Source organism: Protopterus annectens, chromosome 1.part1 (assembly GCF_019279795.1).
Source record: "Protopterus annectens isolate FY-2018-M chromosome 1.part1, PAN1.0, whole genome shotgun sequence".
Lineage (NCBI taxonomy): Eukaryota > Metazoa > Chordata > Ceratodontiformes > Protopteridae > Protopterus > Protopterus annectens.
Window position 1 is genome coordinate 435444423 of NC_056726.1, and position 13276 is coordinate 435457698.

A 13276-nucleotide genomic window follows, 5' to 3' on the forward strand; every position below is an offset into this window, starting at 1 on the left:
CATCTGCAAATCGCACCTGTCTTGGTGGCTTCAGAGTTGCAATCTCTCCGGCGGCCGACCGTTTGTGCTACCCACTCCGACAGCTACGGTGACCACGGACGCTTCCCTGATAGGGTGGGGGGGCATCTTTCAGGGACAGACAGTCCAAGGAGAATGGACCAATCTAGAGTACAACCTGCACATCAATGTTCTGGAGATGAGGGCAGTGTTTCTGGCGTTGCAACACTTTTCTCCCCTTCTACCTCTAGGGACCATTGCAGTTCAAACGGACAACATGTCCGTAGTCTGGTACATAAACAAGCAAGGCGGAACCAAATCTTACCAGTTATGCAGAGAGGCCATGAGAATTTGGCAATGGGCAGAGTTCACGGGTCGCTTTCTGATAGCAACGCACATCCCGGGGTTATCCAACGTCATAGCGGACAGGTTGAGCAGAGCCATCCTGTTACCTCACGAGTGGTCCCTCAAACAAACAATTGCGGACATGATATTCCGCAAGTGGGGCCAGCCTTGCTGCGATCTGTTTACGTCTCCAATGAACGCCAAATGCAGCAGCTTCTTTGCCATATTACCCCCTCCAGGGGAAGTCCCCAGGGACGCTCTGATTCACGATTGGCCCCCGGGTCTCCTGTACGCCTTCCCAACTATACCTCTGATTCCAAGATTTCTGCAGAAAGCCAACAACCTGGAGAGGACTGTAATCCTCATTGCCCCATTCTGGCCTCGTCAAATTTGTTTTCCCTTTCTTCAAGCACACCAAATACGGGAACCCTGGATTCTGGACCCGGAGCCGGATCTACTGACCCACTCGTCAGGGGCTCTCCACCCGTCACTCCTGTCCCTCAGACTAGCAGCTTGGCTGCTCCGCTTCCCTTCTTAGCCAGGTCTGATCTTCTTTCTCCTGCAGTTCAAAATATTCTAGTGGCTTCTCATAAAGCTTCCACTACAAAGATTTACACTAGTAAGTGGAAGCGTTTTGTATACTGGGCAACTACGCAACATTTGGATCCCTTAGTAGCCCCACTGAACAAAGTCTTGGAGTTTCTATCCGTACTATTTCACCAAGGAGCTTCTCCTGCCACCTTGAGGGTTCAATTGGCTGCTATTTCGAACTTTCATGTGGGAGAAAATGGAGCGCCTATTATGGCTCATAGGCTTTGTAAGGCTTTTCTAAAAGGGTCTTTTCATATTAGGCCACCAGTCAGGTTCCCTACGGCACCATGGAATCTGAACCTCCTGTTATCACAACTAATGCTACCACCCTTTGAACCAGCCTCTTCCTGTTCTTTGAAGTTCTTGTCATGGAAAACCCTCTTTCTGGTAGCTATCACTTCAGCCAGACAAGTATCAGAACTTCAAGCTCATTCCATTAAACACCCATATTTGATCTTTCACCCTGATAGGGTATCTCTTCGCACCAACCCGTCCTTTCTTCCCAAGGTTTGTTCAATCAATAACATTAATCAGCCCATTGAGCTCCCCACATTTTTCAAGAACCATTCCAATAAGCTGGAATATATGTTACATAAGTTGGATGTTCATAGACAACTCAGATTCTACTTGGATAGAACAAAGGATCACAGAAAGGCAGATCAACTCTTTATAGCCTTTGCGGACAGCAGAAAGGGCATGGCAGTGACGAAGCGTACCCTTTCCAAATGGCTATCTGATTGTATTACTTTTGTTTATACTGCTACTGAGCAGAGTTTACCTGTCAAACCGAAAGGACATTCTACTAGATCAATATCTACATCCCTGGCTCATGTGGCCCGCCTACCTTTGGACACTATTTGTGCGGCCGCCACTTGGTCTAAACCACATACGTTCATCACTCATTACAAAGTACATAGAGTTTCCAGGGACAGGGCAACCTTTGGTTTCACTGTGCTCAGGAACGTTCTTCCGTGAGTGTCTCAGGGTCACGGAGCTAGGGACGCTACCCATGTGTAAGAACAAATGGCGAGATTGAACACTATCACATATAGAAGTTATGTCCTTACCATAACGTTCCATGTGGAGTGTTCATCTCGCCTTTGTTCTTACATTCCCACCCTCAGGTCAGGAAGAACGTCCGGTTTAGATGTCTGGTTTGGTTCTCCCGTTTCTGTTTCTCTCAGCTGTTACTGCTGTTTTCAGCTACGCCTTAGCATGTATGTTGAGTGTTTCATTCATGTTGGGATCTGGTGTTTGCAAACTAGATCTGAGGTAAAGGCAGAGGGAATTGTGGGAGACAGATTGGTCTCGAGCTTCTTCTCGATGCAGAGCTTTGACAAGCGGCCGACTCGGAGCCGAGGATCGGCTCCGAACCCATGTGTAAGAACAGAGGCGAGATGAACACTCCACATGAAACGTTATGGTAAGGACATAACTTCTATTTATTGGGTGCAGACGATAATTGCCACAACTTATTACATAACTTTCAATCTTTACCCAAAGTCGCTAAGGCATATTCCTGACGTTCCACACAGTCAAAGGGAAGCAGCAGCTCAAGAAATACAAAAACTGCTCCTAAAGAGTTATCCAAGCAGTCCCACCAGACAATATAGGATCCGAATTTTACTCTAGGTTCTTTTTAGTGCCAAAATAGGGCACTAAAAAGAATAGGAATAGGGAGGGTGGCCTAATGGCTAAGGTGTTTGCCTTACAAATGCAAGGTGCAGGGTTTGAGTCTCACAAGGGATAATTGGCTAGGCTTAAAATGGCTCGCAAGTGCAGTTAGCTTAGTATTAATCTATGAACATATGAAAAGACCGGGGACTGGTGGCCAATCTTGGACCTCCGCTTACCAAACAAATTTTGTCAAACAAAATTCTGGGTGGTCACTATTCAGTCTATCCTACTCTTTCTAAAGAAAGACTATTGGATGTGCTCGCTAGATCTTCAGGATGCATATTACCACATAAATGGCCAAAGTTCCAGAAGATTCCTCCGCTTCCGGCTGGGGGCCAATCACTACCAATTCCGAGCACTGCCCTTTGGTCTATCTTTGGCCTCCAGAGTGTGCACCAAATGCATGGCAGTTGTAACAGCTCACTTGAGACTGCAAGGATTCTGGATGTTTCTGTATTTAGACTATTGGTTCCTTACCTGCCCCCACCAAGCGTCTACTGGCTACAGCCCTACATTACATCCTAAAGCTAGCAAAATCCTTGGGGATCTCAGTAAGTGAGGTGAAATGCAAGTTGACTCCTCCTCAAACTCTGGAATTCATAGGAGCAACTTTCAATACTCAATCTTGCCTTATCTCCCACCCACTTCACAGATTAGAAAGACTAAGGTCTCAACTCCAGATGTAGTACACTCTCAGGACAAAGTTTCAGCTCTGCAGTCCTTCAACTACTAGGCTCAATGGCAGCATCGATTACAATAGTTCCCCTGGCAAGACTACACATGAGGCTTCTACTAACACAGTGGTCCCTCATCCTAGGTCCTTTCAGATCCGCATCACAAATCAATGCAAACAAGATTTATTTTGGTGGCTGAAGCCAGAAAAATACCTATGGAGTCGTCCTTTCTCCCCTTCTCAGCCCAATGCCGTAGTAACCGCAGACGCTTCCCGGATGGAGTGTCTGTGTGTCTGTGTGTCTGTGTGTGTGTGTGTGTGTGTGTGTGAGGGGGCATTTCTAGGCAAAGACAGTGCAAGGCACTTGGTCACCCATGGAGGCCATCCTGCATATCAGTGTTCTAGAACTGAGGGCAGTGCTTCTAGTGCTGCAAGCATTGCAATCTGTCCTTTCAGGGACAATTGCTATCCAGTCCGACAACGTGTCAGTGGTCTGGTACATCAACAAACAAGGGGGAACCAAGTCCTATTGGTTGTGTTGAGAGGCCATGAGAATTTGGCAATAAGCGATGGCTTCCAACCGCTTTCTGAGAGCAACACACATTCCACTGTGACTGCAGGCAAACTGAGCAGATGCATTCTCCTGCCTAACAAGTGGTTCCTCAATCCTATCATAGTGGTGAAGCTCTTCAGTCGCTGGGGCCAGCATTGCTGTGATCTATTCACATCTCCTGCAAACCACAAATGGATTGGATCCAACAAACTATTTCAGTCCTAGTAGTTGTATGGGACAATCTCTAGAATGAAATTGATGCCAACCTCTGATAAGTACATAACTTCTATTTATCGTAACTTAGGATTACTATTACGTGTTGCAGTTAAACTGCTTAAGTGGTATACTGTTTGGTTATCATAAGTTATAAAGTTATGAATTGAATGTGGTATAGGGTAGCAATGTTTTTTTATACTGATACAGTACCAAATGACACAGGAGCAGCAGCTCTAGGAAAATGTTTACCTGGTCATGTGAGCCTACTCATCTTGAAACTGTGATTGACAATGGGGAGTAGAATCCCAAATGTGTTAAATACTTATGCTTGAAACTCTCTTGACAATCTAGTGTTCTGGTGAGTATACTATATTGTTGTATTATTCTTTCCCTTCAGTGTGCAGCCGAAGAACGTTTCATTTTATATTTGATATCCTTATCTGGTTAAATGAACGTAAAGTGTGTTGGATGTCTACTGAAGTAAAAGATGGTTGAAGTACTGATTTGTTTTTCCTTGTGATAGAAGTATTTTCATTAAAAAATATAACACCACCTCCCAATTATTTGTGACCTTTTTTGTTGTGGGAGGGGGTGCATTTTTGAAGTTTTAATGGTCTCTTGCTGAGAGTATTAATCAGGTGAGTGATACTCCACTGACTTGTGGGAGGAACACATTAAGTTGCTTAAGATAAAAGAAATGGATTCAGTAAGTTGCTTAAGATAAAAGAAATGGATTCACTTTATTTACTTTATTTTTCATTTTAGAATTGTTACTGGAGTGACATGTTCACTGGAAGGCTGAGGTCTGAAATCCCTATTGCACTGGTAAGTGACTAAAAGATTTTTCTAGTAGCCCTAAAGAATGTTTTATTTCCCAAGACTTGCCAATGATTAGCCTGTTGACTTATCCCATAATGTTTTTATTAGTTTCAATTCTTTGTTTACGTTAATGTGTTGGAAAAGCTGTTTTTGTCTTGCTTGCAGTCTGATGCATGTATTTTGACGTTTGAGATTGTAGCAGTTTCACTTGAAGATATGTATCCCACATTAGCAATCACTTCTTTTTGTGTCCTCCAGCCTATATCTCCTTGTTTTGTGTTTCCACTTTGAGAATTTTCATTTCTGTGAACATAAACTTTACCAACTATATTGTCAAGTTCCTTGTGTTACTTCGTGCTGTGGTCGAATGCATCTTGTAACTTTCTGGGAGTGGGATTGGAACTATCAACTTACTGGGCCAGTGTACACTTTTCACTTTATATTTTAGTGCCAGTTCACAAGTATGTCATCATGACTGCACTTCTGACATGGGCCATGGTGCGCATTATTGGGTTCGACTGCTTCTCCCTCTTGAAAAAAGGATGCGTGTTTGATATTCCTATTGGCTGGTGTGGTGACATCAATTTTTAAGAGCCTGATTTCTGTCTGGGGGATTTGTCCTCTGTGCTTCATATTAATCAGTGCTGCAGTACCCTAAGTTGTGTGGGTTATATCCTGTATAGGCTATAATGGCCAGCCATCTTTCAAACATTCAGGGCGCTTTCCTTGTGGCTAATGCTAAGTTGATAGAGACGAGTTTGGGTGCCAAGTCCTTCAGAACTTTTTCTGCCAGCAGGTGCTTTCCTCTGCTGGCTTTTGAAGATTGAATGTGTTTCCTTGTGCTGTTCAGTTGCTGGGCAGATGTATTCCTTTTGGGGTGTAGGGGACCTTCCACTTACTTTCCTGTGTAGGAAACAAAATAGGTTTTTAAATTATATTTTAAGCTAGGAATGTGTTTTTGACTCGCACAACTATAAACAGGAGTGCACTTCCCTTTATGACAGTTGAAAAGTTAAATCTGATGTTCTTTTTATTCTCCCTCACTTATCAGTCCAGATCTGATCCTTGGATCCACTTGGCCACATTTACCAGACTTTGGATCCAACTCTCGAGCTCCTCTCTCTACCCATAATGCTGTATTCCAGTCGTATTGCCTCAGATGTCATTTGCCGTCTTCGAGAACACACAGGTTCCACTTTTGAGTGTTTTTACTGGCATTGTGAGTTTGATTATTCTTTCTTTAAAAAAATTTTTGATAACAGGAAGGAGGGAGAAAAAAATAGCTTTCACTTGTCTGGGTTCTTTCTTTCTTTTCTGTACTGTTTCATAGTACTCTCTGCTATTGCTGGTATTTTTCTCTCTCCCCTCTTTTGGGTATTTCTCTCTACTGTTGGTAGTTTATTTTCTTCTGCTTAGTTTGAAAAAAAAATGCTTAATCTGTTTATTTTTTGTAGTGTTTTTTCTTCATCACTAATGAATGTCAGACATCCACAGGGTTTAAAAAAAATCCCAAACTTGGATGCCCACAAGGAGTACATTCATGGCTTGGGAGCCGGCACTTGACAGTTTGAATCTGCTCCATGTTTAAACCAAGAGCTCTGCCTGACGGAATGAATAAATGTATTTTAAAGGGTCTTCTCTTTTCTTCTTCCACTCCAGGGGCTCAAACCCCCCCCCCCAAACCTAGTAAGTTTGCTCCTCTAGAGCACTGAAAGCATGCTCCCTTAAAGTCCCCTAGGTCTTCATCAGAGCTGTCAACAAACAACAAAGATTAGGAAACTCTCGGATCTGACCTTCTGGATCTAAAGATGTTTCAGCATTTTGATCTGTTGTCTTTAGATCTTAAGGCTTGTGTTCCTGCAGTCATTATGATCAGTCCAACCCCCCCCCATATTCTAAGTTATCGGATCCAAAGCCAGATACTTCCTTTAGGAGTGCTACTTCCAGATATGTTATGAAGCCAATTTTGCCCACCTTGCCTGCTCATCTTCTGCAAATACCCCAGAAGCATTCCAGGCCCCCTTCCACATCTTCCCTCTAGGTCCTCCAGAAACGTTTTACACAGCTCTGATCCAAATGGGGGGCTTGCAAGCTCTGTCCCCCAATCAGATCCATGAGTATGCCTGTTACATATAATACTCTTATTTCTTTTTCTCCTTCTCTAATCCATCCAGTAAGTTTTGGAGTCCAGGGATCTGAGATCCCGAGACTTGGCATTGTATCCCAGAATTTTTTTTTCCCCTACTCAAACTGTTTCCCTGACTGGTTCTGCTGCTGTACCCTCTGATCAGAATGGGTCTTGGAACTGAAGTATCTGTGTCTGATCCAAGGGGTAAGTTCATCTCCAGTTTTGTTGGATCCATCCCTTCCCCTTGGAGCTTTGACCCTAGACGGTACAGAACATATTTTGTTCTCAAGGCTCTGATCTGGGGGTGGTCTACATCTACCTTTTTCAGAAGCTTTGGCTCTGAGGGGGTGAGTTGGGCTTCTCCTGGTCGCTCAGCCTTCGAGATTATGAAAAGGGCTTTTTCTCTCCAGAGAGCACAGTCTTTTTTCATGTTTTGGATCCTGCTCCTTTTTTTCTTATCCATTCTGTGCTCAGAGTCTGTCAGACCCATTCCACAGGGACAGCCAGTTCCAATTACTCTCCAGCCAGTACCAGTAGAGGAACTTCCCCCTCTCTTCTGATACCTCTCCACAACATCCCACGGAAGAGGTGCCCCGGAAGAGAACATTTAAGAGGAAACTCTGACTCCCCCCATGGAGTCTCTCATGGAAGACACTGATGTTGATGGAGAGGGATCCCCCAGATCACCATCGGATGACATCTTTTTTGGAGATATTCTAGAGGTCCTGAAGCAGAAGGTGGTTGGTTGTCCCAGACCTGTCTCCCAAAGAATCTATGTTCTTGGAGGCTTTTGGTTCTGGCCTGTCTACGTCTTGGCCCCCCCCATGGATGAACTCATTGATCTGATTTCCCACCAGGCATGGAAGGAGCTGGATTCTGTTAAGCCCATCCCCAAGTGCCCTGACAAGTTTTTGGCCCCACCTGCAGACCGACACCACTGGAGCAAAGGAGTGCCAGTTAATGCTATGGTGGTGGTGGCGGCAGCCACTAAGAGCTAGCAGAACAGAGAACTTCTGTCCATCTAACATGGAGTCCAGAGCACTGGACAGACGTGGAAACAAATATTCTCCTTAGCTACTTTCACTCTGAGGTTGCTTAATTATCTGGTGCACTTTAGTCAAATCGCTCTGAATCCTAGTAAAGAACATCAAATTCTCTGAGTACATGTCTGCTGAGGATTTCAAAAGGACTTGCTCTCAACTGGCCACTTCATCTGTTTCAAATGCTGAAGGGACCTCACAAGCAGCCGGTTCAGGCATCGCCATAAGGAGAGACGCCTGGATGTGGCACTGACTTTGCAGAGCCATTTTAAGACGTTCTTTGTTAATGCCCAATTTGATGGCACTTCCTTGTTTGGTCCATCAGTACATGATACTTTACTATGGCGAACAAGACTGTAATCCTCTCTCTGCCTCTGGGATCAAGTTTTCTACACCTCAGTGGAACTTCTCTAAGAAGCAGAGAGGCAGTAAGTAAATGTGGTCCTGTAAACTGCTGAGACCTTTCTAGGATTCCTGTGAGGATAATTCCTCTACAGGCAGAGGCGGCTTGCAGAACCAGAGCTTTAGATATTCTTTTTTAGAATTGTCCCCATCAGCACTCCTGAAATGCTGCCCAACTAACTCTGGCGACAGTCGAGGGTTGGTTCTCTTTGCACCTAGACACCTGGAAAACATCACAAGAGATTTTATTTATGGGTGCAAAGAATAATATCCGGAGGTTATTGCATACCATTTTCCCTCCTTCCTCATTGACAAAGGATGAAACTTCCTGATGTTCCACCCAGTCAGAGGAAGGCTGCAGCAGAAGAAATACAAAAGCTCTTATAAGAGAGTCATCCAGAAGGTTCCACCCGACCAGATGAGATTCAGTACTTATTCACACTTCTTTTTCATGCCAAAAAACAGGGGACCTCAGACCTGTTTTGGATATAAGCAAATTGAACCAGTATGTAAAGAAAGTGAAGTTCTGAATGGTTACAGTTCAGTCCATCCTGCCTTTTCTGCACAAGGACGATTGGATTTGTTCTGTAGATCTTCAGGACATGTACTATTGCATCAGAATAGACAGACTATCCAAAATACATCTTCGTTTTCGGCTGGTGGCCAGTCATTACCAGTTCAGAGCTCTGCCCTTTGGACTTACAACCCCTAGGGTGTTTACCAAATGGATGGCAGTAGTTGCAGCTCACTTGAGACGGAAGGGATTCCAAGTATTTCCATAACTAGATGACTAGCTCCTCGCTGCCCTTTCAAAGCATCAACTACAACATGCCAGGGACTATTTGCTCCAGATTTGCAACACTTTGGGCATTACAATTAATCTTGCCAAATCAAAACTTGCACTAGTTCAGAGCATGGGATTCATCGGGAGAGTTTGGGACACAGCAACAAAGATAGCATATTTACCTGTCCACCGAGTTACTGTAATCAAAAGCCAAGTTCAGGCTATCATTTCTCATCCTTCTTCAGCAAGATTATGCTTCTAGCACTTGGGTCGATGTCAGCTGCCATAATGCAACTCCGTCTTGCACACTTCTTGATGCAGGTGCTCCAGTGAACTTTAGCTGTACAGTGGTCCATTCTATAGCAACCTGTCTCTCCAGGTAATACTCACTCTGATTTGCAAGCAACACATTTGCTGGTGGATACAATCAGACTATCTTTTTCTAGGCAGACCCTTTGTAATACTGAAACCAGTGACATCACTGACCATGGATGCATCTCAACTGTGGTGGGGGCATTTCTTGGGAACTGTCCAAAGCATGTGGTTTCCCCAAGAGACCATCTTGCATATCCGTGTACTAGAGATGAGAGGAGTCCTGTTAGCACTACAGGCATTTAAAGATGCTCTTTTCCTGAGGGATTATTGCACTTCAGACCGACAACTTGTCTGTAGTGTAGTACATCAAGAAGCAAGGAGGAAATCTATCATCTGTAGTAAACTTCATTTGGTCAGCAAACTGTGGGTATCTGATCCGGATCCGAGCGATTTTGCAGAACCCTTCGAGGTGTCCTTCGCAAAAGCTCCCTTTGACGGTTATATGCTGTTTGACAAGACCGTCCGTGATACGCTACTCCAGGGCGAGAAAGATGGGAAGACTTTGTCTGCCGTCGGAATCCGCTTCTCGGCTCCTCAAAGGTCCTTTTCCAGGAACCAGAGAGGACAAAAGAAGATGTGTTTCTGGGAATCTCAACCATCTCATTGAGGGAGGACAGGGTGAACGCCGGCCCAGAGGTAGAGGGGCCCCAAGAATTTTGGGTCTAGGGAACCCTTTTCCGATCGACCCACGCAGCAACCCTGAGGGGTTGCCCAACTGCTCCTCTCTGGAGGCGGTCGGGGGGGCGTTTCTCGGAGCACTAAGCACATTGGGAGTCCATCATGACAGATCGCTGGGTGCTCAGAGTAATATTCAGAGGTTACTGTAATCCCTTCCTGCGTTCTCCCCCTCAGTTGGGGTGCCTCCCCGATGTCCCACCCAATCAGAGGGAGAGGCGGTAGCCTTAGAGATAAAAGAGCTGCTAAGAAAAAGAGTCATCCAGCACGTCCCCCTAGGCCTGTCCGGATCAGGCACTTACTGCAGGTTCTTTTTGGTGCCAAAAAAGACTGGGGACCTAAGGCCAATTCTCGACCAGTCTACACTGAACCTGTCTGTTGCCAAAGAAAAATTCCGGATGGTCACCATTCAGTCTATTCTCCCCCTTCTGCAGGAGAACTACTGGATGTGCTCCATAGACCTCAAGGATGCGTACTACCACATTCTAATGGACAGGCTATCCAGGAGGTTTCTCTGCTTTCGGCTGGGAGCCAGCCTTTATCAGTTCAGGGTCCTCCCGTGTAGTCTCATCACACCCCCCAGGGTGTTCACCAAGGTCATGGCAGTTGTAGCGGCCCACCTGAGGCTTCAGGGAGTAGAGATCTTTCCTTACCTGGACGACTGGCTCCTCGCCGCCCCCACCAGGCATCTGCTATGCTCGGCCAGGGATTATTTCCTGCGTTTGGCCCACCAATTGGGGATCACTGTAAACTACAAAAAAATCGTCCCTTCAACCTTGCTCAGGTCTTGGATTTCATAGGGGCCAGAATAGACGCGCTTCAGTCCAAGGCTTTTTTGACATTGGACAGACTCCGCAACCTAACTCTCCACGTCTTAGCTCTTCTACAGTCTCCAACCCCACCGGCTGAATTAGTTCTGAGCGCTCTAGGGTCTATGGCAGCGGCCATCAACCTTTCAACCCTAGCCAGCTTGAATATGAGGGTTCTTCAATGGACCTTGCAGGTCAAGTGGTCCATCCTTTGACATCCATTGTACTCCGCTATTCCCTTCAGCAGGGTATGCAGGGAATCTCTGCTTTGGTGGCTCCATTCCCGAGAGCTTCGGGAAGGGCGGCCCTTTTTGATGCCTCTACCCCAAGCTACAATGACCACGGACGCTTCTCGCCTAGGGTGGGGGGCATTGCATGGACAGAACCGTCCAAGGCACATGGACTCCAACAGAGACTGTTCTGCATATCAGTGTTCTGGAGATGAGGGCGGTGCTTCCAGCGTTGCAGGCTCTCCATGCCTTTCTTCCTCTAGGGACTATTGCAATTCAAACAGACAACATGTCAGTGGTCTGGTACATCAACAAACGGGGGGACCAGGTCTTACCCTCTCTGCCGAGAGGCCATGAGAGTTTGGGGGTGAGCGATATCCACCAACCGCTTTCTGCTAGCAACGCACATTCTGGGTCGGTCCAACTTTTTAGCGGAGAAGCTGAGTCGAACTATCCTCTCACCTTACGAGTGGTCTCTGAACCCCTTTGTAGCGAAAAGGATCTTCCTCAAATGGGGTGAACCTTGCTGTGATCTGTTAGCGTCACCTTCGAACGCAAAGTGCAGCGAGTTTTTTGCTCTGATCCCTCCACCGGGGGAGAGCCCTAGAGACACTTTGGTTCATGCTTGGCCATCCCGTCTTTATGCCTATCCTCCTCTCCAGTTAATGACAAAATTCTTGCAGAAAGCTCGTCGGTTGGGGGGCAGAGTTATCCTCATAGCCCCATTCTGGCCTCGTCAAACCTGGTTCCCTTACCTGCGGTACTACCAGAACAAAGGGGAGTACAGACTCCATTCATTAGATGTGCGTAGACAGTTGCGCTTCTATTTTGCATAGATCCGCTGCTGCTTGAAAATTGGAGCAGCTCTTTGTTTCCGTTGCTAAGCCATCTTTGGGTAAACCAGTAACGAAGGTAACTCTAGCTAGGTGGATTTCTCACTGCATTTTGCTGATGTACAAAATCTCTGGTCGACCTGAGCCCGTGGGAGTTCGTGCACATTCTACCTGTTCTGTGGCTACCTCTGCTGTCTTTTGGTCAAGGGTGCCCTTGGATGACATTTGTTCGGCGGCCACTCGGGCTTCCTCTCATACCTTTATTACTCCTTATAAGTTGGATTTGATATGCAGGGGGAGGGCATCATTTGCCTCTGCAGTGCTCCGGAATATCCTTCCTTGATGACTTCCCAAGGTTTTGGTAGTTGGGGACTCTGTCCCACAGGTTGCTGATCAAATCAAGTTAACTACTTCAGATAAAGAAGTTATGTACTCACCATAACGTTCCATCTGAGTAGGTAACTTCATTTGTCAGCAACCGACCCCCCCCCTCCGTCCCCCTAATCTGTAGTTCGTCACCTGAATAATTGTTGATACACTCCTAGTTGGTATCAGGTTAGGATGTTCAGGTGGTTTGTTTCTCTGGCATTGTGTGCTAATAGGGCAAACTCGATCTGAGGACTGGAGGTAGGTAGCAGGGTATTATGGGTAAGGGGGAGGAGATAGGAGCTCGGATCTCTAGCTTGGAAAGCTGCCGGCTCGGATCAGCTACCCACAGATTGCTGACAAATGAAGTTACCTACTCAGATGGAACGTTATGGTGAGTACATAACTTCTTTTTATCCCCCTTGCAGAGAGGCCATGATGGTTTGGGAATGAGCAATCTTATCAGACTGCTTTTTGATTGCGATGCACATTCTGGGGAGAACCAATATGTTTGTAGACAAACTAAGCAGATCCATTCTGATGCCTCATGATTGGTTTTTGAATCAGTTGGTAGCAAATATGATCTTCAGGTATGGGGCCAGCCTTGGTAGCAAATATGATCTTCAGGTATGGGGCCAACCTTGCTGCAACCTGTTTGCCACTCCTGTAAACAAGTGCAGCAAGTACTTTGCTGCGATTCCCCCCATCGGTGGGGGGGGGTCAGCGAGAGATGCTCTTGTTCACCAGCCCTCTTTTTTTCCCC

At 45.9% G+C, this 13276-nt stretch overlaps 1 protein-coding gene across 1 annotated transcript in view; it reads left to right on the forward strand.

Moving 5' to 3' along the window:
• The window catches only part of RANGAP1 (Ran GTPase activating protein 1), a 1872200-nt gene that overhangs the window by 281155 nt on the left and 1577769 nt on the right, over window positions 1-13276 (forward strand). The window contains exon 4 of the mRNA XM_044087098.1: window positions 4818-4877. Coding sequence (XP_043943033.1) covers window positions 4818-4877 — 60 coding nt within the window. The remainder of the gene's footprint in view (window positions 1-4817; window positions 4878-13276) is intronic.